General features: G+C 41.0%; 1 protein-coding gene and 1 pseudogene across 9 annotated transcripts in view; one reads left to right on the top strand and one right to left on the bottom strand.

Moving 5' to 3' along the window:
• The first annotated feature begins 1,082 nt into the window (after positions 1-1,082).
• On the top strand, positions 1,083-3,956 carry LOC133480912 (gamma-interferon-inducible lysosomal thiol reductase-like; annotated as a pseudogene).
• A 7-nt stretch (positions 3,957-3,963) lies between these two features.
• The window catches only part of LOC133481380 (cAMP-specific 3',5'-cyclic phosphodiesterase 4C-like), a 95,202-nt gene continuing 72,081 nt past the window's right edge, over positions 3,964-27,084 (bottom strand). For 7 of the 9 annotated variants that reach the window (XM_061780627.1, XM_061780629.1, XM_061780628.1 and 4 more), the window contains 12 exons: positions 26,485-26,558; positions 26,356-26,405; positions 25,546-25,658; positions 21,873-21,966; positions 17,899-18,071; positions 17,728-17,826; positions 16,498-16,662; positions 16,299-16,398; positions 15,746-15,900; positions 10,276-10,398; positions 9,253-9,435; positions 3,964-7,747 (listed from right to left, as the gene is read on the bottom strand). In XM_061780627.1, coding sequence (XP_061636611.1) covers positions 7,223-7,747; positions 9,253-9,435; positions 10,276-10,398; positions 15,746-15,900; positions 16,299-16,398; positions 16,498-16,662; positions 17,728-17,826; positions 17,899-18,071; positions 21,873-21,966; positions 25,546-25,658; positions 26,356-26,405; positions 26,485-26,558 — 1,854 coding nt within the window. In that variant the 3' untranslated portion in view covers positions 3,964-7,222. Of the gene's footprint in view, positions 7,748-9,252; positions 9,436-10,275; positions 10,399-15,745; positions 15,901-16,298; positions 16,399-16,497; positions 16,663-17,727; positions 17,827-17,898; positions 18,072-21,872; positions 21,967-23,597; positions 25,512-25,545; positions 25,659-26,355; positions 26,406-26,484; positions 26,559-27,084 lie in introns of those variants that run through there. The other 2 variants (XM_061780634.1, XM_061780636.1) reach the window with 2 other exon arrangements.

Here is a 27,084-nt window from a genome sequence, read left to right on the forward strand (position 1 = left end):
GCTAATAAACAACAGTGCAGAACAACCAGCAGCTCGCGCGCCCTCCAGTGGCCACCAATCGGTAGAGAGACGTCTTTGTCGACAACCTGTAAATCCCAAAACTAAGTGGTCACCATTCAGATTATTTGTTGGAACTTTATGAAAAAGTCCTCTTTCTCCTTATAATCAAGTTTGCTCTGAGAATATCAACATTATCCGGTTTATGTTTTTTTTTTTGGACCAACTGAAGAGTCATTTTCTTTTTGATTGTAACAAGACAGTTGAGTGAACGATGCCCCATGAACTCATCATCAGCTTTCTTGCCATGTCGTCAGCGTGGACATAGACGTCTAATAAATGACGCTTGGAGCGGGTTATATATTTAATATAATATATATAATATTCCATATTGAATGTGGAAGGTCTGCCCCATAGACTAAGCAAGTAAAAGGACTAAACTATAAAGCAACAACCTACAACCTGCGCAAAGTTCATGCCTCTCGTTTACCCATTCACACACGCATTTATGTATCTGAGAAACAAATTGGTACCAATAAGCAATGTATCTACATTGAAATGTTCACTGAGTCCCATATCATATTTATCATCACAGTTACACGATACTGATCATGCAAACGTTTGAAAAATACACACATCAGTTTTGTGTTCAGCTATATCCTAAATATTTATAATCATCAGATTTGTTCTCTGCATTTAACCCATCACAGTGAACACATACACATGTTAGTGGAACACACTGGAGCAGGGGGCAGCTGAAGCATTTCGGGGTATCGGTGTCTTGCTCAAGGACACCACAGCCGTGAGTCCGGAGGATGTTGGCAGAGAGCTTTGAAAGCCATCCGCAGAGACGTCTCATTATATTATTTTTCTATTGGCCCAAAGTTTGGGATAGTGCGCTTTTATTACGCTTTCCTCCATTCCCCCCCCCCCCCCCCTTGGCATTTACAGTAAAAGTCCGCCAAAATAGCACTGAGAAATCACTCCGCCAGCCTCTCTCCCATTGGAGGAGCTTTTTGACCTTATCGCGTCAAAGGTCCCGAATAATAAAACGCTGACCGTCAGATGCCCTCTGCATTGACACGATGTTCGACGTCACGTCAAAACGCGCTGACGACCCCTCAGCGCGCGCACACACACACACGACACGCACGCACGCGCACAAAATGAATGGAAAAGTGGCTCAACTACTGTACTACTCTAAAATGGACAGATTGGCTAGCTCATTCCTAGACTAGATACAAAAATGTTTTTTAAATGTTAATAAAATAATTCATTCAAATTTACATTACTTTTTAAAAATTAAATTAGTGAAATTGTATTTATAATAAGTCATTAAAATAACATTACTAATTTTAGTAACTTTAAATATTTACAATAAATAAATTAACCAATTATTTAATTGGTTGAATCAAATAACCTTTTTCATATTTGTCATGAATTTAATTATAATTATTTTATATTTAAGATAAAACAAACATTTTGCTTTTTCAATCAACAAATCAATTAACCAATTAATGAAATGAGTGCGTGGGGGAATCAAAACATGTAAAATAATAAAATTAGATAGTCTTTCATTTATAATGAATTATAATTTAACTCACTCACTTAACAAAATAACTAAAACATGGGTAAATGCATATTTTTCATTTTATTTATAAATCGTTTAAACAATTTAACAACAAATGGTTAACTCAAATCAGTGGTATTTAATGATTTTTTGGATTGAAAAATTCATTTTTAAATGATATAAAAAAAAGAATCAATACATATAAATCAGAACTCTTTTTGTATTTATAATGTAATTGCGATTAATTAACCACTTTAATAAAACATAATGTTAATTACTTGCTAAAAGTGAATACATTTTAAATACCTAATTTTAGGGGAAAAAACTCTAAATGAATGTGCCTACAGGCCATACCTTGCCCACCCTTTGTTAATGGCGTGTGTGATCGTCGTAGTGTCTTCAGATGCACGCCACCGCCATTTCCTGGGTCAGTGTTGATTCTTGTGTCAGGGGAGGTCTGGGCCAAAGACTGATGCACTCCAACGCGGTCCTGACTAGAGCGCTAAGCCCTCCCCACATGCACGTCCCCTGGGTCACCTTCAAGGGGTAAGTGACTCAAACACACACTTGGAATCGCTTCGGCGAGTCCAAGTCAAACCTGATGATCAATTGTTTGCAGGCAAAATATTCAAAGGTTTTAAACAAACAAAAATTGTTATACATACCTTTATTACTGAGAGAGATTTTTGGGTCAGTTAATCATCAGTGTTAATAAAACTGTTAGTCGACATACATCTAGCTGCTCTACAGTTAAGAACTGATATGAGATTGTGAATAAGTTGTCATAAAATAATACAAATTAACTATTTGGCAGGAATTCGCAGAGGAGTATGAAGATAAGGCCATGTCCTCCCTCTTCCATTTGGTTTGTCAACTTTACAAGGTGAGAGAGGATCCATTATTTTTGTTGCTGAATTTTGCTTTCATGTAATTTTAGCACAATTTCTGACAATAGTTTTTGTGTTACTGGTAATGCTGTTTTCTGCAATGTGACTTAAATAACCTGACACACCACAACATGCACATACAGTACATACAGGGGTATATCTGCATAATCTGATGAGCTCAATACACTAAATATATGGATAGCACTACCACAAAGTCTATTGTTAGAGTAGAACTAAGTAGGCCCAAAAAATGTCATGTAAATTCACCACACCACAAAGAGTAATGTTAACAACCCAACCAAATTTGAATGAATACAAAAAGAATAATAATATTGAATCGCCACATATATAAAATCCTTTTTCAAAACGTTAATAAGTGCCACCTCTCAGCTCTTAAATGCTTTGGGCGTGTCGAATGGATGCGCCAAAAGCAATCCAAGATACTGAGGGGATGATAGCTTATACGATGTAAAATCACGTTAGGAGGCTCAACTTCAAAAGTCAATGGTTATTGTGGACGATAATCATAAAAATAAGCACACAAGTCAACTTACCCTCGCCCAACACGGCACCTGGAGACAGCGGGACGGTAGGAGGAAGCCCAGGTAGTTAGTCGGCACTGCCCCATTCGCTAGTATCAAGTTAGCCACGAAGCCATGTTGTCTTTGGTGAAAGTTTGCAAAACTATCCGTTGTAAAATGCACACTGCAGAGTTGGCTGGTGATGTTTGACTTTCAGCTCGCCATCTGCTTGTCTTTCAAAAGTCAACATCGCTTTTTAGTTCCTCATTTTTTGAGAGCATAAAAAAACGCCACGGAGCTGGTCTGTAAATTGAGGCATCCAGCTAAGACCCATTTTTGGGGCGTAGCGATCGTTAGCTTGCTAACTGCAAACTGGAGTGATAAATGGGGCTTATGGAAGCTAAGCACAGCTAACTCACAACTGAGCGCAGCCAAACGAAATGGCGTCACTTTGTCCTTATATAGTGGGGGAGGGAACTCTCGCTAGAAAGTATACGCCCCAGCCCGTGATGTCAGGACAATTCAAACGGTGAAAAACATGCTTAAGCTACAGTATAGCTCAACAATTTAGCTGTTTTCAGCACTTCAAACATATTTAATGTATTTAGAAGAGAAAAAAAACAGATATCTGCTTAGAGCCCCATTAAATTAATCTCTCTGACAGCATCAATCAAAAATGCAACTATATTATAAGAGCAGAACCATTTTATATAATTCTTGTTTGATTGTGCATGAGTATCTTATGAAGTGGCTGGTGACTTCAGCTATGTTTGTAGAGATTCTTTTGGATCGTGTCTTGCTGAGCTGTGACTGTCTCATTTCAGGGGGTGAGGCCGCCAGCCTGCAACGGAGCCCCGGTCAGACTTGACAGAGGTTTCTGCTGAAAACATCTGCATTAACTTGACATATATTGATTTTTAAACATGCAGTACATTGGAGCCATACTAACCCATGGTGTAAATAAGACAATCATGAAAAGACGGTAACATACATTTCCACATTTATTGGCATTTCCCCCACAAAACACCCTAAACTCCTGACCATCATTTGGTTTAAAGTGAGAAATTTTTCTTTGACAAAAATGTGAGTGGCAGATCAGCTGTATACATACTTATTTGATCTTTAGGCTCAACATAAGATTAAACGTACAATTTAATGGTATTCCTGGTCAACATTTGTTTTTTTTAACAGTACTTTTCCCTCAACAGACTTATGAAGAATAAATAGCATGAGAGAAGTTTGCACGACATAGCCTGAGCAACATTAATAACATGATGGCAGCATGGGCTCAACACAAGTGAGCAACAACACATTTAATACTTTTTGGCACTAGTGTTTACATGTAAAGAAACGCAGTGCTGAGTTTAACTGACCAGCCTTTCAGTCCATTCTTTCCATTTGACTTGATGAAAGTCAGACTGAAATGTTTGTTTGTTTTTGACTATTAAAAGTGGTCAATTGATTCAGGTTCACCCTACAGTTGCAGTTGTAGGTAAGCAAAAACAAACGAGCATAGTCATACAGTATTTCCATTTTAACATCCAGTGGGTCGTGTGTCAAAAAACAGCAAATTGATCCTTTAACTTTCACGGCCAACATCCTAAATCACATGATCAATAAAAAGGCTGATCAATAAAGCATACTGTTTTCATGAAATACTTTGCGACTACTGTTTCCTACCACTGCCTGACCAGGAAGTGCACTAAAATGTGTGTAATGCTGGTTAACCTCCCCCAAATCTCTGTTGGCCACAAATGCTCATCTACAGAATGGACACACACTTGGTACACAAAGAGACAGGAGGAGTCCTCAAACTACACAGTCTCTTAAGTCTCAACTATCAGATTAGAAAGTCGGAGCACTTCTAAGTTGCACAAAAACTAATCGCCAATTTTAAATACAGTTGAGCTATCATTGGTAGAAACTATCACTATAAAGTCAATGAATTTGATACAATCATTTAAAATCTCTAGTGTAAAAAAAATGTAGCATTGTAGGCTGGCAGGTTTTTTTTTTTTCCTTTTTTTTTTTCTTCTTCTTCCTCTCCCCCCTAATGGCACAGAGTTATCACAGTCAAGCACTTCCAAATGGTTTCAGTGACTTCTGTAGGCTACTTGTGGGCTGGATATGGGCTGAAGAATCAAAATTTAAATCGCAATAAGGACATTAATTTATTTGAGGTTTGTTTTATGAAATTTGGTCCTGCCTTTTCTATGTGAAATGGAAATAGTGATGGGCTGATTCTTTTCATAATCATGCTTACAAAACTCTTTAAAGGATCAGCAGCCATCGAGTCCCTTTAACATGAAGAGGGCTTGATTTATGTGCAGCGCTGATGAAAACAATTTTAAAGCAATAAACAATTGAGGTGACTTGATTCTTCACTGACAAATCAGGCACTGTGGTTGTGAATTTAGTTAAGAGGTGAAGGCAAAAACACCAAGCTTTAAGCATTGAGGGCAAATATAAATTCAACTTTGAAAGATTGAAAGCCAAATGTTTTGGCAGTGACTCTGTGAATCACCAATGTTGCTGCATTAGTTTATGATGTGCATTCTTTTTACGTTTGTAATAAGCAGTTTTAATTTGTTTCTGAATTTGCAAAAATCGTTGGTATGCCTGAGCAAACCGCAGAACTTCTGAAAATATTCATTTTCCAATGAAAATCTTTAAAATGTATGCTACTTATTTCTTTTCAATTTACAAAGAAAAATGTACATTTTCAAAAAAAAAAAAATAGAAGCAAAGTTATAGTTGAGTCACTGATCAAATATTTTGGACTATATTTGCACCAGTTTCAAATGATGGTTTAAGGACTGGCAGGCCCACAAGGAAGAAAAACTGACATATATCCTTGAGTTTTTGGTATTTTCATGCAATCAGCTGTCATGAGCAAAACTACAATATTACCTCATTACGAAAAAACGGATCGGTTGGAAAAAGGTATATATATTGATAAACTTGCGGCATTTATCTAATTGTTTCTATGCAGGATCACACACAAAAAACTACTTTGTGGAGGGGTGAATCCAATAAAGGGTAAGACCCAGGACCCCCCACAACCCCCCAACTTTTGTTGGACCTGCAAGTGACAGACCAAGGATAACACTGAATTATTTTATGAATGGCCAATCAAGGAAGTGTTGTCAAATACGCATCCCTATTTAAGACAAGATACTGCCCTGTGCTCACGCTTGGTGAAGGTCCGAAAAAGCTTTTGGTTCATTTTTTCCATAGATGGGACATTTATCTTTTTTATCCCTGAAAGCGTGTTTTAACCTAGAACTCACTGTAGAGATGTTCAATCTAGTTTAACTTCCAAATCAACAGAATGTTTTCCTTCCCATCTTTAGGTAACTTGTACTGCATTTATGAAGTGTAGGCCTATAGTAGGTGAAGCCCTTTGTAACGCCTTCGAAGAGCTAAGCGACAGAAATAGTAAAGTGCTACTGAGGATTGGATCCATCCTGATAAAATAAAAATGTTTTTCACGACATAAAGACCAGCAAATGGATGATCAAAAATTGTTACATCATAAGTTTGAAAAAAGGGCACCATATAAATTAATCTCAGGTTAAAAAAAAAAAAAAAGGATGCAGTTTAGACTACAGGTGGTGTCTTCAGTGCTCAATCTGTGGCGCTACAAGCTGGTCTAATATTTGATTGCTTTAGGTGCCTAATTTAAAGGGTTTCAACTGGTTAGACAAGTACCAGTCATGTGTAGATAGAGGTAAATTCGAATGACTTTAGGGTATGCACAACAACAACATCCATGCTACATTCATTTTGTTTCTCTTCATACCCTGAGGTTTAGGTCCATCAATTCACCTCAAAATCTTTCAATAAAAATCAGATTTTCACAAGATTAGATAATGTTTTTTCTGTTTTAAAATGGTGCAAAATCATTTCCAAGACCCTGTCATACCACTGCAACTCTCACTTGCTCACGTCCAAAAGTTAGTTATTTGAGAGGAAGACATCTCTGTTACCTTTTGTTTTGGGAGGGAGTCACTCTTTTTGAAGCTCCCAAAGCAGGGTGGGAAACAACAGACTTAGTAGGAACCCAAAGAGAGGCCAATATAAATATGAAATTAAAAAGAGGGGGGTCACCCCTCTGTCTACAGAGAGGCTGTCTCCAGTGTAAAGGGACTGTGGTGATTTTACAGACTTTTGGTAGGTAAGGGCCTGCCCTGCCTTCCTCTCAGTGCTGCTGTTTGTCTCTTTGGCAAGGCAGGTTGTGCTGGTTGCTATGTGCCTTCATGCAGATAGGGGGCACTGTCATCCTCACTTTTAGCTTCCTCCTGGCTGGGCGAGGTTGTCGTCCTGTGAGGGTGTGGGCTCTGCAGCGTCAGACTGGTGGGCCGTGACAGATGAGGTGAAGGAGGGCGGTACCTGCTGCGCGGGTCTGGGGATATCGAGGGGGAGGACGAGTCCTGGTGCCGCTCCATCCCCAACTGGGGGTCATCCTCGAGTGGACTCTCTAGGTCAGAATCCAATTCGTCATCCTCCTCCTCTTCTTCCTCCAGTGTCAGTTCAAACTGGAACTTGTCCCCGCCTACCCCGGTTGAAGGGTTTGGCCCTTCCAGACTTCCTCCCGGTCGGAGCTCATCGTGGGACTCGTCAGGACTAGAAGGTGAGGGGCTGCGTGGGATCATGCTCTGGTACCACTCTCTGTTGTCCTCCAGGGTGTCCAGGATGTCCTGAGCATCAGGGTGCACCAAGTCCGCCCAGGTCTCCCACAGAGGGTGGACAATGTAGTCAATGAAGCCCACCTACAAATGAGAGACATGAAAAATATCTGCGATGACAACACATACATTGACACTGAAAATCATGAGCTGTATCAAACACTATCAGAGAGCTATTAATTTAACAATGCCCTACTCACAAAAATATTTGGCTTTCGGGTGAGACTTTAGGATGAGCCTAAAATGCACCAAGGAACTTTACAGGTGAACCTTTCTTGACCTCAACTTTTTGTGAGTAGTATACTGTACATACAACCCCAATTCCAATGAAGTTGGTACGTTGTGTTAAACAGAAATAAAAACAGAATACAATGATTTGCAAATCATGTTCAACCTATATTTAATTGAATACATTACAAAGAAAAGATATTTAATGTTCAAACTGATAAACTTTATTGTTTTTAGCAAATAATCATTAACTTAGAATTTTATGGCTGCAACACGTTCCAAAAAAGCTGGCACAGGTGTAAAAAAAAAGACTGAGAAAGTTGAGGAATACTCATCATACACCTGTTTGGAACATCCCACAGGTGAACAGGATAATTGGGAACAGGTGGGTGCCATGATTAGGTATAAAAGGAGCTTCCCTGAATTGCTCAGTCATTCACAAGCAAAGATGGGGCGAGGTTCAGCTCTTTGTGAACAAGTGCATGAGAAAATAGTCAAACAGTCTCAGGACAATGTTCCTCAATGTACAATTTCAAGGAATTTAGGGATTTCATCATCTACAGTCCATAATATCATCAAAAGGTTCCTAGAATCTGGAGATTCGGCAAAGCCGAAAACCAATATTGAATGCCTGAGACCTCTGATCCCTCAGGCGGCACTGCATCAAAAACCGACATCAATGTGTAAAGGATATCCAAGATGGACTGACGCAAAGTGTAAAACTGTTCTGTGTAACACAGTGGTAAACATGACCCTGTCCCATCTTTTTTGGTACGTGTTGCAGCCATAAAATTCTAAGTTAATGATTATTTGCTAAAAACAATCAAGTTTATCAGTTTGATCATTAAATATCTTGTCTTTGTAGTGTATTCAATTAAATATAGGTCGAACATGATTTGCAAATCATTGTATTCTGTTTAATACAACGTCCCAACGTCATTGCAATTGGGGTTGTACTAAGTTGTGTAGAACTGTTTGAAATGTTTGGTTACCTTATTTTGACTACATGGGAGGAATAACAAAACTTTTTATAATATGATGCAGTACAGTTCTACATCACTGCAAACAAACACAAGATAGTCTTAACATACCCCCTCTGACAGGGAATTCGTAATACAGCTCTTATGTTGGATTAAATCGGATACTGGTTTAAATTGTGCGAGTGGTTTTGTGGGATGTAGCACAAATACAAAATGTTCAGTCTTCAATCTTAACATGTTTTTTGGGGGTGAATCTCCAACACAAGCAACATTTAAAGTTGTTTTTCCTAAGCTCATTGTAAGCACAAGTATTTAAAAGAAAAGAAAAAGACGTCAGCTCGGTTTGCTCCCAATTTCAAAGCATGTATAAGTGGGTGTTACCTGGCTCTTTTCAATGGAGGCGTTGTGTTTGTCACACATGGGACTGATCTCCATGCCCTTAGCGCGTTCCCTGTCTCCCTGTGTGAAGAATTCCACCATAATGCGGTCCGTCCACTGACGGTACAGCTCCAGAGGCTTGGTTGGGTTGCTCAGATCGGCACAATGAACCATGTTCTGAAGAACCTGGAGGACAAATGGATTTAAAAAGTAGATATCGGGAAACAGGAAGTTTTTAATTTAGTCTTCTAATCTTTTTCTAGACCCACTCTAAACCAATAACGCTGACAAAGAGATAGCTGGACATAAACATGATGACAAAAAAAAAAATACATTTGCATTTTCTTTACCGCTTCTCCTCACTAGGGTCGCGGCCTGCTGGAGCCTATTCCAGCTATCTTCGGGCGGGAGGCGGGGTACACCCTGAACCGGTCGCCGGCCAATCGCAGGGCACATAGAAACAAACAACCATTCGCACTCACATTCACACCTACGGGCAATTTAGAGTCTTCAATCAACCTACCACGCATGTTTTGGGGATGGGGAGGAAACCGGAGTGCCCGGAGAAAACCCACCCAGGCAAGGGGAGAACATGCAAACTCCACACAGGCTGGGGCGGGATTTGAACCCCGGTCCCCAGAACTGTGAGGCAGATGTGCTAACCAGTCGTTCACCGTGCCAGCCAGTCTTCAGCAATTTAGAGCAATTTAAAGTGAGTAATATTGTGATGATCTGGTACAGTGACAATTGTGCAACTGGTGCGGAGTTCTCAAACACGAGTCGCCTGTAGTAATCAAGAACAGTATGCAAATTGTGCAATGTGATAAAACAGTGAGTGCATGAACAATCATAGAATATATTGTATTTATACTTAAAGTACAGTATTATTAGATATTCTGGGTAGCAAAAGCATTTTAAGATGATGTTACACTGCAGTTACATTTTGCCATTTTGTGTGAAAAACAGCCCTGTTCTTGCAACAATTGCAAACCTCCTGTGTTTTGCGTCAACAGGAGGCACTCTAACCTGGATTCGGTCCGAATAGTTGTCAAGCAGCAGAACTCCTAAACTGGTCACTTTCTTGGTCTCCACCATTGTCTTCATGTCTGCCAAGAAGTTCATATGTTTGGACATATCTGTGGCTAGCACCTGATGACAAAATCAGAGCAGATACATTACAATTAGTGATGGACCGAATTTTCGACCACTGAAAATATTTCGTCCGAAAATGGCCCAAATGTGCATTTTTGGTTTCGGACCGAAAGATTTTTGTCACCTAAATAATATGGCCGAAACAGGATGTTGTTAAGAGGCAAGCAAAAACCGCAGTTCAGCGTGTGTTCATGTACACTATATTGTAAAAAACAAACAAGAAGAAAATACGGCGTAACCACTTCGAACAGCCGCCTCACCTCCCTGCTTTCCGCTGTTCGGGTACGACGAGGGAATGCTTGTTGCACACTATTTTGCACCACCCCAGCTACCGACGAGCTAAAGCTAATGCAAATAGTTACAATGCCAAGCCGCAGAGGCAAACGTTTGCTTCGCGTCTGTTGTCTATGCAGCATAAGTCAGTAATCATAGCCTTTATGGCAGCAAATAAGCTACACTTCTGACAAGTATCGTTGTCTGAAATTATTACACACAACTTAATTTCTGATGGTATTTGTCCTACATTCTTTGTATGTATGGGTTACTTGGGTTGTTTCCAACATCTGGTGAAATTTTATGGTGAAATTTTCAAGTCAGTAGCACCTTTGGAAATGGTGACGTGTTAAATGCTTATTTCAGCTGCTGTATGTTACTCCAAAACCTGCATGTACCTTTCAGCATTATTGGTGTCTTCACAGATGTGCAAGTGACCTATGCCAGGGGAACTAACACACCCCTATACCATCACAGATGGTGGCTTTTGAACTTTCCGCTGATAACAATCCAGGTGGTCGTATTCCTCTTTGACCTAGAGGACACGATGTCCATGATTTCCAAAAACAAGTTAAAATGTAGACTCGTCAGACCATAGGAAACTTTTCCACTTTGCGTCAGTCCATCTCAGATGAGCTCAGGCCAGGAGAAGCCGGCAGCGTTTCTGGGTGTTGCTGATAAATGGCTTGCGCTTAGCATGGTAAAGTTTTAACTTGCATTTATAAATGTAGCGACAAACTGTGTTAACTGACAATGATTTTCTGAAGAGTTTCTGAGTCCACGTGGCAATATCCATTACAAGATGGTGCCTACCAGTGTGGTCGCCTCGGTAACGGGCTCTCTAGTATTGTCTTTGTTTTTGTGTTTTTCGTCCGTCTTTGGAGACCTTACACGACTCACTTACACAAGGGGAGACCTGCTAACCATCAAGGAGGCTACTCCGGACTTTCTGTCACCAACTTTCGAATATCCGCTCAGTTTTTTCCCCGAGTTACTCACCGGAGCGGCGTCCGCGGTTTTCGGCTCATGGAGACGGAAGCGGCGCCACAGAGGGAAGCGAGCCGGCATTCAGGTGAAACTCCGCAAGAGAGGACACAGATTGGCGTTCCCGTCGATCCACCTCGCGAATGTACGCTCCCTACCCAACAAAATGGACGAGCTTCATCTTCTGTTAAAGACCAGTAAAGACTTCGGACGTTCCGCGGCCATGTGCTTCACGGAGACCTGGCTTTGCGACGTTGTACCCGATGGCGCCGTAATGCTTCCCGGCTTCCACATTCATCGAGCGGACCGCGACATGGAATCATCGGGGAAAACAAAGGGCGGCGGGATATGCCTCTATATCAACGAAAAATGGTGTACGGACGTCACGGTGCTCAGCACACACTGCAACCCGCATTTGGAGTCGCTATTCTTAAACTGTAAACCATTCTACTCGCCACGTGAGTTCGCATCATTCATACTGGCTGGAGTCTATATAACGCCTCAAGCTAACACGAACGCCGCATTGCTAACGCTCGCCGAACAAGTCAACGAAATTGAAAAAAAAACACCCAGACTCACCCCTCATTATTCTCGGGGACTTTAACAAAGCTAAACTCAACCACGAACTCCCTAAATACAAGCAGCATATCGACTGTCCTACCAGGGAAAATAATACTTTAGACCACTGCTACACTACGGTAAAAAACGCATCCCGTGCTATACCTCGTGCCGCCCTGGGCTCGTCTGATCACTGCTTAATTCACTTAATACCGACGTACAGGCAAGAACTTAAATGTGCGAAGCCTACTGTGAAAACAGTCAAAAAGTGGACCAATGAAGCCAAGATGGAACTTCAAAGCTGTTTAGACTGCACAGACTGGAGTGTCTTTGAAAATTCAGCTGGCAGCCTGGATGAATATACGGACACTGTCACATCCTATATCAGTTTCTGTGAAGAGGTCTGTGTACCAACAAAATCATTTCGCACATTCAACAACAATAAGCCGTGGTTCACTGCTAAACTTAAGCAGCTTCGCCAAGCTAAGGAGGACGCATATCAGAGCGGGGACAGGGCCCTGTATAATCGAGCTAGAAACCAGTTGAGTAAAGAAATTAACATTGCAAAGAGGAACCATGCAGCAAAGTTGGAAAAACAGTTTAGCGAAAACGACTCTAAATCAGTCTGGCATGGATTCCAATCGCTGACTAATTACAAGCGACGATCCCCCCAAGCTGAGAACAATAGCACACTAGCCAACGACTTGAATACCTTCTACTGCAGATTTGAAAAGGACAGTTTCACACCACACACCCACCCGGTCGCACCCGCGACCACAATCACACGTCTGACTTCTGCGTTAACCATCCATGAACAGGATGTGAGACGCATCTTCAAACAACAGAAGATTAACAAAACGGCAGGCCCGGACCATGTGTCCCCATCCTGCCTCAAAGTCTGCGCGGACCAGCTCGCTCCAGTCTTCACTCAGATCTTCAATAGATCTCTGGAAATGTCCGAAGTTCCATCCTGTTTCAAACGCTCCACCATCATTCCAGTCCCCAAGAAACCTGCAATCTCGGGTCTGAATGACTACAGGCGTCGCTTTGACATCTGTGGTCATGAAGTCCTTTGAACGTCTCGTGCTGGACCACCTCAAGAGTGTCACAGGTCCCCTGCTGGACCCCCTGCAGTTTGCCTACCAAGCGAACAGGTCTGCGGATGATGCAGTCAACATGGGACTGCACTTGATCCTAAAACACCTCGACAGTGCAGGGACCTACGCGAGGATCCTGGTCGTGGACTTCAGCTCAGCGTTCAACACCATCATCCCTGAACTCCTTTCATCCAAGCTTCTCCAGCTCAGCGTCTCACCTGCCATCTGCCAGTGGATTTACAGCTTTCTGACGGGCAGGACACAGCAGGTCAGGCTGGGGGAGGCCACCTCATCCACACGCAGCATCAGCACTGGGGCGCCCCAAGGTTGTGTCCTCTCTCCGCTGCTCTTCTCTCTCTACAAGAACGACTGCACCTCAGCGAACCCAACTGTCAAACTCCTGAAGTTTGCAGATGACACCACTGTCATCGGCCTCATCAAGGACGGTGACGAGTCTGCATATCGACAGGAAGCGGAGCGGCTGGAGCTGTGGTGCGGCCAACACAACCTGGAGCTGAACACGCTCAAGACTGTAGAGATGATCGTGGACTTCAGGAGGCATCCTTCGCCACAGCTGCCCTTCACGTTTTCCAGCTGCCTTGTGTCAACCTTCAAGTTCCTGGGAATTACAATCTCTCAGGACCTGAAGTGGCGACCAACATCAACTCCGTCCTCAAAAAGGCCCAGCAGAGGATGTACTTCCTGCGGCTTCTGAGAAAGCACGGCCTGCCACCGGAGCTGCTGAGACAGTTCTACACAGCGGTCATCGAATCAGTCCTGTGTTCTTCCATCACAGTCTGGTTTGGTGCTGCTACAAAAAAGGACAAACTCCGACTGCAACGGACAATCAAAACTGCTGAAAGGATTGTCGGTACCCCCCTACCCACCATTGAGGACTTGCACGCTGCCAGAACTAAGACAAGGGCGTGCAAAATCCTCTCGGACCCTCCGCACCCCGGTCACCAGCTCTTCTAGCTCCTTCCCTCAGGTAGGCGCTACCGATCAATGCAAACTAGAACTAGTAGACATTTCAACAGCTTCTTCCCTCTTGCGATCAACTTCTTAAACAGCTAATTTATAATTCCATTACAACAAGCTGGCAATTTTTTGACTTGAGTTCGTTGTCACATTTCTGTGGGGCCAATTATGTATTACTCGTGCACTCACTGTAGTTGTCTCGCCATGCTGCACTATTTGCATATACTGGCCACTCATGCCAGAGTAGCATCTGCTCCATTTGCACACTGATTGAGGAGTATCTGTAACATTTGCACAACCAACATTGTCCCAGATTATCGCACTACTCGTCACTTTAAACCGCATACAAGCCTTGAAGTCTCAGCGCCCTTTGCACAATGGTCATTGCATCGGACTATTGCAATATTAGTCATTCGAACTGCTCTAAGTGCTAGAGGACTCTGCATCTTTTTGCACAATTGTTTTTTGTCAATGTCTCTGTCTCCAAAGTGTTCTGTTGTACTAGAGCGGCTCCAACTACCGGAGACAAATTCCTTGTGTGTTTTGGACATACTTGGCAAATAAAGATGATTCTGATTCTGATTCTGATGATGCCAGTTTTTATGCAGAGCTGCTTAAGGGATCAAAGGTCACGGGCACACAATGTTGGTGTTCGGCCTTGCCACTTGTGCAGAGATTTCTCCAGATTCTCTGAATCTTTTGACGATATTACACACCATAAATGATGAAATCCCTAAATTCCTTGCAAATATACGTTGAGAAACATTCTTAAAGTGTTGGACTATTTTCTCACGCCGTTGTTCATAAAGCGGTGAACCTTGCCCCATCCTTGTTTGTGAACTACTCAACCTTTTGGGGATTCTCATTTTATATACAATCATGACACTCAACTGTTTCCAATTAACCTGTTCACCTGTGGAATGTTCCAAAAAGGTGGGTTTTTTTTAGGATTCCTCAACTTTCCCAGTCTTTTGTAACACCTGTTCCATCTTTTTTGGAATTTGTTTGAGGCCTCAAATTCATAATGAGAGAATATTTGCAAAAAAAAACAACAACAATAATAACAGTTTGAACATTAAAATTCTTGTCTTTGTAGTGTATTTAATCAAATATAGGTTGAAAAGGATTTGCAAATCATTGTATTCTGTTTTTATTTAGTTTTACACAACATCCCAACTTCATTGGAATTGGGGTTTGTATATACGGTGTCATTAAAATGATATTTTTTTTAATGGTCTGGCAGTAGCTAATCTGTAAGGACTTGGTCTTTGGAACCAATTCAAGTCCTGCTGCAGACAACAACAACAACAACAAAAAAAGGCTGCTTTCTGACTACTGTCGAGGTGCCCTTGTAAGCATTATTTGTTCATTGATTGTAGCAAAGAACAGCTTTGGTACGTTGCATACAGGTTATCTCACGAACTGATAAAATACGATAATGCACAAAGTCTCACCATGTCTATCACCATCTTGCGGAGGGAGTCACGTTGTTTCTTGCTGAGGTTTTGGAAGATGTCACAGTTGTCCTCTTGGAGCAGTTTGAAGCCCACAGCGAGGTGATGGTTCTCTAGCACTGAGGCATCGTTGTACATTAATGCCAACTCAGAACCTGTGAGGGAAATGGTGGAAGCTTCTTCAAAAATGTGACAAGGAAACTCACTCAACACACAAGTTACGCTAACACACTCACATTCTCTTCCTTTATTATAATGTAGTTATCTTCTCACTGTCTAACAGAATAAAAAGAACCACAGTGGCAGTATAAAAACTCCACTGTGGCACAGTAAAACAGTTCTGCCATAAAAGGGATACAGATTATCCATTATGCTTGACCTAATAGCCAAACAGGACAGGTTTAAAAAAAAAAAAAGGAGACTCACTCAACAAAGTTTTCAGACCCAACCAAAATATCAAATGTATACCACTCTGACATTGTCAGTCAAACAGTATCCTGATCTCATTCATGTTTTTTCACCTAAATACAGATACAAAATGCAGAAGACCTACTTGTGTTTATTAGGAACTGGTTCGTGACGCCTGGGTGGTCAACATCATGAATGGCGCTGGCAAACAAAACAGCCATGATCTCTAAATCTGTGAATACAGCCTGGAAAGAAATGGGCAAACACAAAGTATTGGAAACGGCTTACTCATATTGAATTGTAAGTATTAATTACATCTGATTCCAAATCATCACACAGTTCACCTCTAGAGCAGGGGTAGACAGGAGCACGTGTGTGGACTGCACAACATCAGCTGCATGGATGTTGTTGTGATAAGCTACATCAGCATGGTAATGGTCCTCTAAGGTCATCATGAAGGTGATGAAGGTGTTAATCGGGATCCTAAACGTTTTTAAAAGGTCTCGCTCCTGGCGGGATCAAAAGGGAAGGGTCATGTTAACTATCTTGACAACTCAGAGATCCAGGTTGGTTTGCAAACAGTATAAAACACAAACAACCATCACAGTAGTCAGCCCCCGGCGGTTCACTGTTCGAGCTGCCGCTATATCGCAGATTTCTAAGCGTTTGCTTTTTTAAAAATGGGCTTTTACAGAAAACAGTCAATTGAGAATTGCGCTCCTTCAGTGTCATACAATGCTGTGTTGCATCATGCTGGGCAGCACTGAGGTCTACTGGATGTACATCCAGAAGCAGAGACACTGAAAGTTACCTACTAAGATGCAGTAATAGTCATTGTTCCCACAGAGCAGACAAATTTTGTATTCTCAGTTTTTACTGTATGTGTTGCTATTCCTTGTGTGTTAAAGTAGCAGTTTGCACGCTTTGCATCTTATTTGGAGAACTCTGCAAGCTCGAGTTTTCTTTTCATTTCCTCTTGATGATGTTATTAAACAGTCTCTAATTTCCTGACAGCGAGGGAGTGAGAACAAGCGCTAAGGCATTGTTTCCCAAACCTTATAGAGCCAAGGCAAATATTTTACATTAGGAAAAAAATAGCACACCACCAGACAAATGTCACAAAAATTGAATACACAAGTTAATTATGTACTTTCTGCCATCTAGTGGGAGAACATTGAATTGTTCTGCCTGTCACTATACAGATTGATGAACAAAGATACATTATCCATTTTATTCAATTTCCGTAGTGCTTATCCTCACGAGGGTTGCAGGCGTGCTAGAGCCTATCCCAGCTGAAAGATACATTATTTGTAGTTTAAAAAAAAATGGGGGACCAAGTTAGTAAAATTGGAAGAATTTCCCACAGTACACTTCGCACACTGGTTGGGAATCACTTCGCTAAGAAATATTTTGAGTGTGTTTAAATTAGTTTAAATGTGTTTAAAGCATGTGCAAGGTGTAAAAAAAAAAGTTTTAATAAGGTATTGCATATTTGAGGTTGAACGTATCACCTGCGGGGGTCACTGTAACTCTTAATTCTTTCAGTAGGTTCAACTTCATGTCAGTGTTCCTACCTGGAAGATGGAGAACATGATAACCGTCAAAGGGCGGTTTCCAGAGTGTTCTGCTATCTTGAATACATCCAGACCCCAACAGTTAAGGTCCTCAATCTCCTGAGGAAGTGAAACATGACATGTATAACACGTTTTCTTTCCTTCTGTGTGTTTTTCTGTTTGTAGACGCACGCTGGCCAGCAGATTCTCCTGTGGGGTGTTGACTCCAAAACGAGGGACGCAGGTAGATGCAAGGCTGGGGCTCTGTGTGACCTTTTTCACACCACTGATCTGTGACATGGGCCTCTTCTTCTTCTCCTTCTCCTTAGGCGGTGGAGACAAGATTTCCACATCATGTTGTTTCTCTGCAATAAGAACAGTATAGATTGTAGAATTGTACCTGCAACGTATATGTACTAAAATTGTGCTGCTTTTGAAAATATGAAGCTGCAACACGTCCTCAGGTGGCCTATGCTGTTGTAATTCCATAAATTCCATGTACATAAGTAATCATCCAGGACATACAAACAGTTGTGTGTTTGTATAAATGTAATCCCTGGGCCTGTTTTACAACATATTTTTTTTCACTTCTATTTTCATCCATCCATCCATCCATTTTCTGAGCCGCTTCTCCTCACTAGGGTCGCGGGCGTGCTGGAGCCTATCCCAGCTATCATCGGGCAGGAGGCGGGGTACACCCTGAACTGGTTGCCAGCCAATCGCAGGGCACATACAAACTAACAACCATTCGCACGCACAGTCACACCTACGGGCAATTTAGAGTCTTCAATTAATGCATGTTTTTGGGATGTGCGAGGAAACCGGAGTGCCCGGAGAAAACCCACACAGGCACGGGGAGAACATGAAAACTCCACACAGGCGGGGCCAGGGATTGAACCCGAAGATGAACAAGATGAATGTCTACTGGATCCATTCAGAAAAAAGGTCACATATTCAGTCAGAGAGCAACCAAAGGAAGTCACCTTGTTAAATACCGCAATGAGTTTGCTGTGATTATATTCTTTAACCTATGTTCATTTCAGAAAGAAACATTTCATTCACACTTATGCAACCAAATTTTTTCCCCCAATAAAAAGAAAGAAAAAAAATCTAAACCAGGATAAAACAGTTAAAAGCCGACATTGGTATGGCATTCATGTCCATGTTGAGTGCAGGCACACATGTTGAGTACAGTACATGTCAATTACTTGATCTGTGATTTTTGTTCTAACCATGTATGTTGTGAATTGTTGAAATATTTTTGCATTTAGCAGGGAAATAAACTGCGATTTACACTTCTTCTCCAGACAGTATGCCAGACATATTCCCCTCAAATTCTCTTTCTGACACCGCACCTCAAATGTGGGTCACAATATTGTTAAATAGCAAGGTGTTTCTCCACTTTGCTCAAAACCAAAACCTCCCAATCCTAATCAACAATCAACAACAACAAAAAAGACTGTATAGCTGTATAGCCTATATTCTTCAATGAAAGGATTCAAATAAAGCCAAGGTGTAATACAGACAAAAAAAATCATATGTTTAACTCGGTGTTTATAATATACAGTATACTGTGTGAATACGAAAGTAATAAGTAGAGTCTAATCCAATCTACCATTGTTCTTTGGAGTATTCGTTACATTATTAACATGTATATGGATTGTGTGGCCGGGACGGTGGAAGACTGGTTAGCAAATCTGCCTCACAGTTCTGAGGACCTGGGTTCAAATCCTGCCTCGCCTGTGTGGAGTTTGCATGTTCTCCCCGTGCCTGAGTGGGTTTTCTCCGGGTACACCGGTTTCCTCCCACATCTCAAAAACATGCATGGTAGGTTAATTGAAGACTCTAAATTCTATGCTCTAAATTTCCCGTAGATGTGAATGTGAGTGCGAATGGTTGTTTGTTTATATGTGCCTTGCGATTGGCTGGCGAAGAGTTCAGTTTGCCTCTCGCCCAAAGATAGCTGGGATAGGCTCCAGCACGCCCGCGACCCTAGTGAGAGCAAGCGGTACGGAAAATTAATGGATGGATTGTGTAAACAGCAGCAGAAAGTGATGTTCAGTAAACTGATTCATAAGTTAGCATTTTTATTGGATTTGGGATTTAATATACAGTTTGTCATTTTTTTTGTCCCCAGTGAGTACAGCTTGTCATCCTTTTATGCAAAAAGATGATAATAATAAAAAGAACGCATCATTGACACAAAGATGCTGTTCCCATAGGCACATGCGTGTCCAAAGTGACTCATCAGTTTTTTTTTTGCGTGTTTTTTTTTTTATATACATATGGAGAAAAAATATTCCATGTGCCAAACTGGAGTCGCAAGATTGGACAACCAGCCTAAGATCACATCCACGTAAGCTGTGCGGTATTTACGAAGGATGCCTTATATTTATAAGAACAATCAAATACCTTGCAAACCCAAGCCTAGAAAAACACATGGCACCACAAGGATGCACAGCAACCAGAGTGTTGGCATCACATAAGCAGCTGTGTGGCCCCGCTCACCTCTCTCATAGTGCCTTCTTTTTCTCACACCAGAAACCATGGTGGTCATCTCCGAGCACAGCCAGGCTTGAAGTCGAGGCATCCATATCAAAACACTGCTTGATTGACGGCTCCCTCCTTATTCAGCTCAACCGCCATCCTCCCACCAGGGCTGATGTAGAATGATTCTTCTATTGATGCAACATGCCCTCTAATAATATTGCACCCTGTTGCTACGACAACGCCACACAATGTGTCCGAGAATGCTGTCTGTCACGGTGCCTCCTTTTTTTAGGGTAGGAAAATAATCCTGGTGCTCTCTGTCTGCATAAGAAGCAATTTTCTTCTCCCAGCTCTCATTTAGAAATAATCTCCGTATTCCAATCCAGATCTGTTCTGATATTTACCTTTCTTCTTCGAACCTTGGATTTAAAATGTTTAAATGATACTATTTTCTCCCTTCAGACACAGCATATAGGCACAATTGAAGAATATTCTTAATTCTCACCGTGATGAAGACTATTCTAATGTTACACTTTAGGCATCACTGATATATTTTGTTTGTTAAATAAAAAATAAAACTGAGCTTTGTTCATGAAAAATTCTTTGGCCACCATTAAAATTGTTGTGTTATTAATGCTACAATGACCATATACTGAATACAGTAATCCCACGTTTATCAATAGTAAATTCCCCTGCAAAAGGTGAAACCCGCAAAGTAGGGACCACATATTTTTGCCTTATATGTGCATATTGTAAAGCTGTATGAACCTCCCCAGAAACGTATTAATCTTCCTCACACTCCTATCAACCACTACCATACTTTTATAAACACTTTCCATACTCTTAAAAACCTTTTACACTCTTAAACATACAGTAAGGCACAGCAGTATTGCACACTATGTACATTTTATTCCTGTAATATGTGGTTTAATTTTTCTCGTTTCTTTTTTACAGTTTTAATGTTGACACTAGAAAGCATTTCATTTACCACAAAAATAAAATACTATGCCATATACAAAAATAATCCCGCGATATGGTGAATTATGCGTGATATGAATATGAAAAAAAATCCAATGCACTGAATGTGCAATACGTGAACCCTCATATAGCGAGGGAACACTAACTATAACGTCTCAGTATAGAGCAGACCTTCACAAAAGCCCAACTGATAATAAAAATGAAAACAATTCATAGAGCACTGTACAGCATTTGTGTTGGTTTGCCTATTTGTCAGTTAGTTAGCAGGCTATCTCCAGGTTCATGGAGGATGACAAACTGATGAGAGGTGCCATTATGATTCTGATGAGTAGACAGTTTCATTAGTTAGATTATCACCAGTTTTGTGTTCTTTCTTCCTTGTCTCATATACCACCCCTGTACGAAGGTTTGAGGATATTGGTTTTGTAGTTTTTGCATAATTTTGCCAAGTGTATTTGCCCTGCTATTTACTGGTTTATAACGACAAAATTAATGCTCTGAAATGTTTATAAAAACAAAGCTAGTGGGGACTTTTGCACAGTACTGTACATGATTTGCATTGAACAGCAACTTTTATATTTGTTAACACGGATTAAATTACGTAAAGTAATTTTTTTTCTTAGTGTTTATATGATACCAATGATGTCATATTATTGCTTGTGTTTCTTTTGTTATTTCAGCTTTGTGTGAAAACTCACCAAGGAAGGTATTGGCGATGAACTCTGACACCTGATTCCCTGAGCGACTGGCTTCCGATAGTTGAGTCAGTTCTCGGTTTAGCATCCTCTTAAACTGTGCGGACACAACAACAACAACAAAAATAACATTAAAAGTGGTTAACGCAATACTTATTTTGATATGTGGGCTGGACTATGTGCAACGAAATTGGGATTCTATACCGGAAACCATATTTCTTAGCATCATACAGTAAGAGGCCAGGAATTGAACCATCTTTGAACACTTGCACGAACGACAGTACAGTAAGTGACATAACCGGCTATACTCACCACATCAAAAATGATGGATATTATGTGAACATTTAAAAAATGTGTTGAGTTTGCATGTTCTCCCCGTGCCTGGGTGGGTTTTCTCCGGGCACTCCGGTTTCCTCCCACATCCCAAAAACATGCGTGGTAGGTTGATTGAAGACTCTAAATTGCCCGTAGGTGTGAATGTGAGAGCGAATGGTTGTTTGTCTCTATGTGCCCTGCGATTGGCTGGCGACCGGTTCAGGGTGTACCCCGCCTCCCGCTCGAAGATAGCTGGGATAGGCTCCAGCACGCCCGCGACCCGAGTGGGGATAAGCGGCTCGGAAAATGGATGGATGGATGAATCACTAATTGCGACACTGGGAAATTTTAGCAGGAGATATGCAGTAGGAGACATTTCGTAAAAGAAAATGGATGGATGGATTCTCAAAGTTTGGTACTAGTACCAATAGTGGTACTCAGGCTCACTCTAAAAAGAATCACTGCCCAAGTGCAGCTCAACTGTTAACTTTTTAGCACAAATTTCCTATATTTAGGTGTGGTTTAATGTTCACACTGTGCATAATTTTACAATGACTTACAATAATATTATTTTAATGAACACTTAGACACCTACTACACTATTGTGTTCTAATGTTGGTCATGATGGTGGTACTTGGAGCACTATTTTTTTCAAGTGGTACTTGGTATAACATGTTTGAAAATGACGAAACAGTATATGCATTTAGACAATATTGAAGTGATCAGTGGTCAAGTAATCTCAAGTAACTAAACATTGTAATCACAGTCAATTCATTTACTATTTTATTATTATTATTATTGTTTACTACGTAAGACGCAAGATCACTGCTATAATTTGGCTCACAGATGTGGAGCCAGTTATGTCCATCCAACAACACACTCAGCTATGCAGCATGTTTGGTCTCAACTGGGAGAATATTGCGCAAACATAAAAACCTCATAACTTTACCCTTCATTTTCCCCCAAAATATAAGCATTGAGCATTTGTTTTATCACAGCACAAGTGGTTATGTAACATCAGTGGCACGTGGCAAGTATGGAAATAAGGAGGAAATCTGGGTGTAATGGTGCAGCGGTAACACATACCGCGTGACATAGCTGCAAACACATATACATTAGGATAATGATAGTCTTGTTGCAATAATGTTTTTTCTGTTTTATCTGGTTTAGTTTGTTTCTAACTCCTGAATACAAGCTCTCACTCTGTCATGTCATTCCTGGTTTACTCTACACTTTCCACATAAAAATGCAACATGCATAAAAATGCAACATGTTCTATATAATGCCTGCTCTCATCTCTAACATGCATGTCCTGCTCATCTGTTCGTGCTTCATTTGTCACACAGCCCCCTGCAAAGCCCGCCCTACTGATCAATACAAAGAACGATACAGATGTAAACAAGGCATGCTCACCTGTCTGAGTCCCCAGCACAGACAACCCCAGAGAACCAACAGGGGCATGCCATTCCATGCATGTTGATCTTTTTCTGCTTAAAATCCAATCCAGTGGGCAGACAAATTAATGGTTTGCTCAGTTCCAGGCTATAACTGCTCCCTGCACTGCTTTACACTCAGCATGGATGGTTGAAAAAAACAAAAGAAACGCGCATCAAAATGAAAGTTTCTACAGTCCTGAAGGTGTTACAAAGGTTGAGTGGGTTGTCAAGGCAAGAGTGTGGTGGGGGTGCATCAGGGAGAACTGGAAATGTGGTGTGGTAGAGGGTGACAAAAGGAGCGACTGATATCGCCCATTCAAGTACTTTCCCACACTGTGAATGAAAAACATTAAAAAAAGCAGTCTGTGAGAATCCCGAGTCCCTCCCCCGGCCAACACAGGCTTTGCTCGCCATTGTCCAATCAGATTGGCCACCTTCAGAGGCCGGGCAGAAGAGAGGATGCTGATTCGCCGACTTGGAAATGGAGGCGGTTTGAAAGACACAGCCAGGGATGGGTGGGGGTTAACTCTTTAACCGAAATCACTTTACAGGAGCCACTCCCACTGGCTCTGTCGCCTTAAATGTGGCTGGAAGATGACTTTGTGTATACCCAAAACACAAGCAGCAGTACAGATATATCATATAATGGTTACCTTAACTGATGAGTGTAATTTGTTCACCAAGCTCGTAATTAATTTACTCGTACAATAGGTTCCAGACGACCCCTGGAATAAGTGAAATCCACAAAGTAGCAACCACATAATTTGGGGGATTATTTATACATATTTAATACTGATATTTTCATACTATCTACCCCACTCTATTACACACTATAAACCTCTACTATACTCTTAAACATACATTAATGCACAGTAGTACTGCACACTATGTATTTTATTCCTTGTGATATGTGCTTTTGTTTTTATTAGTTTTAATGTTAAACTAGGAAGCGTTTATTTTATCACAAAAAAATGACAGCTCACATGTTCAAAATCCCATGATATGGCGAATTATGTGGAATATGAAAAGAAAATCTGCAATGCACTGAATTAGCAGTAGATATAGTGAGAGAACACTTTATATCAAATAAATGTTCCCTATTGAAATGAAATGCCAATGTGTTCCAGTCCCTCCTCCAAAAAAACCCCACCATTTTTTGTTAAATGTTTTAATAAGAAAAATACCACTGTATTGTAAAATATAAATATAAAAACATAATAAAAGGGAATATAGAGAAATTACACACACACACATATATACTGTAAATAACACATGATAAAAGGTGTGCCCTAGTGAGTGGCAGTTGGGCACTGACCAGTTAGTTCAGCATGAGCGTATTCTGTGTTGTGGAACGTGGAAAGAAGCCAGCGTACCCGCACAAAACCCACACAAGCACAAGGAGAACATGCAAACTCCACACTGTAAGGCCGCAGGCGAGATTCTAACCCCAAACTTCAGAACTGTGAGGCAGACATGCTAACCACTAGTACATAGTGCTGCCATTTTTTGTTTATATTTAAGATTTTATGCTTTGCACTGTGGCTTAGAGTTTTAGATCCCCGTATTTTGCATTCATGCATGCCATTCCTTGCCATCTGCTGAATCTTTCTTGTCAGAGCGGACGCTGCTGAGTGCAGAAATTGCTGCTGACCAGAATTTATTTGGCGAAACAAACACAATTAAGTGTGCCACTTTTTTTAAAAAAATGGAATGAGAGATGACACTGACATGAGCTACCCAAATACATACCACAGTTTATTCTAGGAAAGAAAAACTCTGAGCAGAGTGTGCAAAAACTTGACTGAAATGGAAAGCTCACATCTAAGTGTGCTTTATGTATTTATCAACTTATTTACTTAAAGCAAAAGCATACAGCTAATACGACCTGTGATTAGCTGATACAGCTATGCGGTCCGTATTCTCACCTTATTAGACGCCATCTCGCTGACCGAGTGTCTGGTCTGAAGTGTCTCGAGTTGGTCGAGACACCAGTCCAGCTCCTCCAGAGTCTCCACTGCCAGTTTCTGATAAGGCTCCTCTGAAAGGACAAACACATTTCCCAGGTCAGTCATGAAAACACCCAAAATCAGTGCTTCATCGTTATTGGTTTGCTGTTAGAAGATGGCTATAGAATAGTGCGATTAGGAATACTTAGAACAATGTAATACAGTAATATAAAATATATTGAATAATATCTTTATACGGCATGGTGGACGACTGGTTAGCACATCTGCCTCACAGTTCTGAGGATAGGGGTTCAAATCCCGGCTCCGCCTCTGTGGAGTTTGCATGTTCTCCCCATGCCTGGGTAGGTTTTCTCCGGACATTCCGGTTTCCTCCCACATCCCAAAAACTTGCATGGTAAGTTGATTGAAGACTCTAAATTGCCCATAGGTGTGAATGTGAGTGCGAATGGTTGTTTGTTTCTATGTGCCCTGCGATTGGCTGCCGACCGGTTCAGGGTGTACCCTCCCTCCCGCCCGTAGATAGCTGGGATAGGCTCCAGCAGCCCTCGACCCTAGTGAGGATAAGCGGTAAAGAAAATGGATGGATGAATATCCTTATAATCTGAGGGCACTGTACCTGCTTTACTTTTCAATTCAAAAGGAAGGATTTCTGTATGTACCCTGTATGTTTGTACGGAAATATAGTTAATGTGGTTCATTCTAATACAAACGTATGAAATCATATGGAATCACTCATTAACGTTCTGAAGCAGTGGTGCTAGCACTGACCTGTGTGACATGGCTTACACAAGGGTGGCTGATTACTGCTTGGCGGCCACCTGCAACAAGCAACAGTTGAGAAGATTTGGTAGAAAGATGCCCAGAGGACATTCATTCTGTCTTTTTGCTTGCGCTTACTTGTTTCCCACACGATCTTGCAAATGTGTGAGAACGGCAAAATTGCTTCTCACTGTTCGTAGACTGGCAAGAATCTGAAGAGACAAACAAACATAGAGTGGAGGTGCAGGATGTAGTGTAAAACATGAAAAGTATCAAGATTATGGCTTGACATTTTGTTTTAGATCATGCTGAGTAATTTATAGTGCTTAGAGACTCAGTCAGTCACATCATCATCATCATCATCATCCATCCATTCATACAAAATCTCCATTGTTTCAAAACTGCAATTTTGCATCTGAAAAACAAAATCACTCATTTGTCTTCCAAAAAAAAAAAAAAAAAACAGCACTATATGTAACTGCAAGCAGGCTATATGGTAAACTGGATATTATCCCTGGTTAAAATTATTCATGTAAAATGTGTAAACAGTTGATGGGATATTTTACATAGCCAAGGGTCATGTTAACAAACTAGAACAAGTTGTTCTGAAGTCAAAGGAAATGCTTCTTGGTGCAAGCGTGTTCACAGTGTGAAGAAAAAAAAAAAAAAAAAAAAAAAAAAAAACAGGCAGCCAGATTCATGTGGGCTATCTGGACAAACTCAAGCCCACATTTATAA

The sequence above is a fragment of the Phyllopteryx taeniolatus genome, chromosome 7 (genome assembly GCF_024500385.1).
Source record: "Phyllopteryx taeniolatus isolate TA_2022b chromosome 7, UOR_Ptae_1.2, whole genome shotgun sequence".
In the NCBI taxonomy this organism is placed as follows: domain Eukaryota; kingdom Metazoa; phylum Chordata; class Actinopteri; order Syngnathiformes; family Syngnathidae; genus Phyllopteryx; species Phyllopteryx taeniolatus.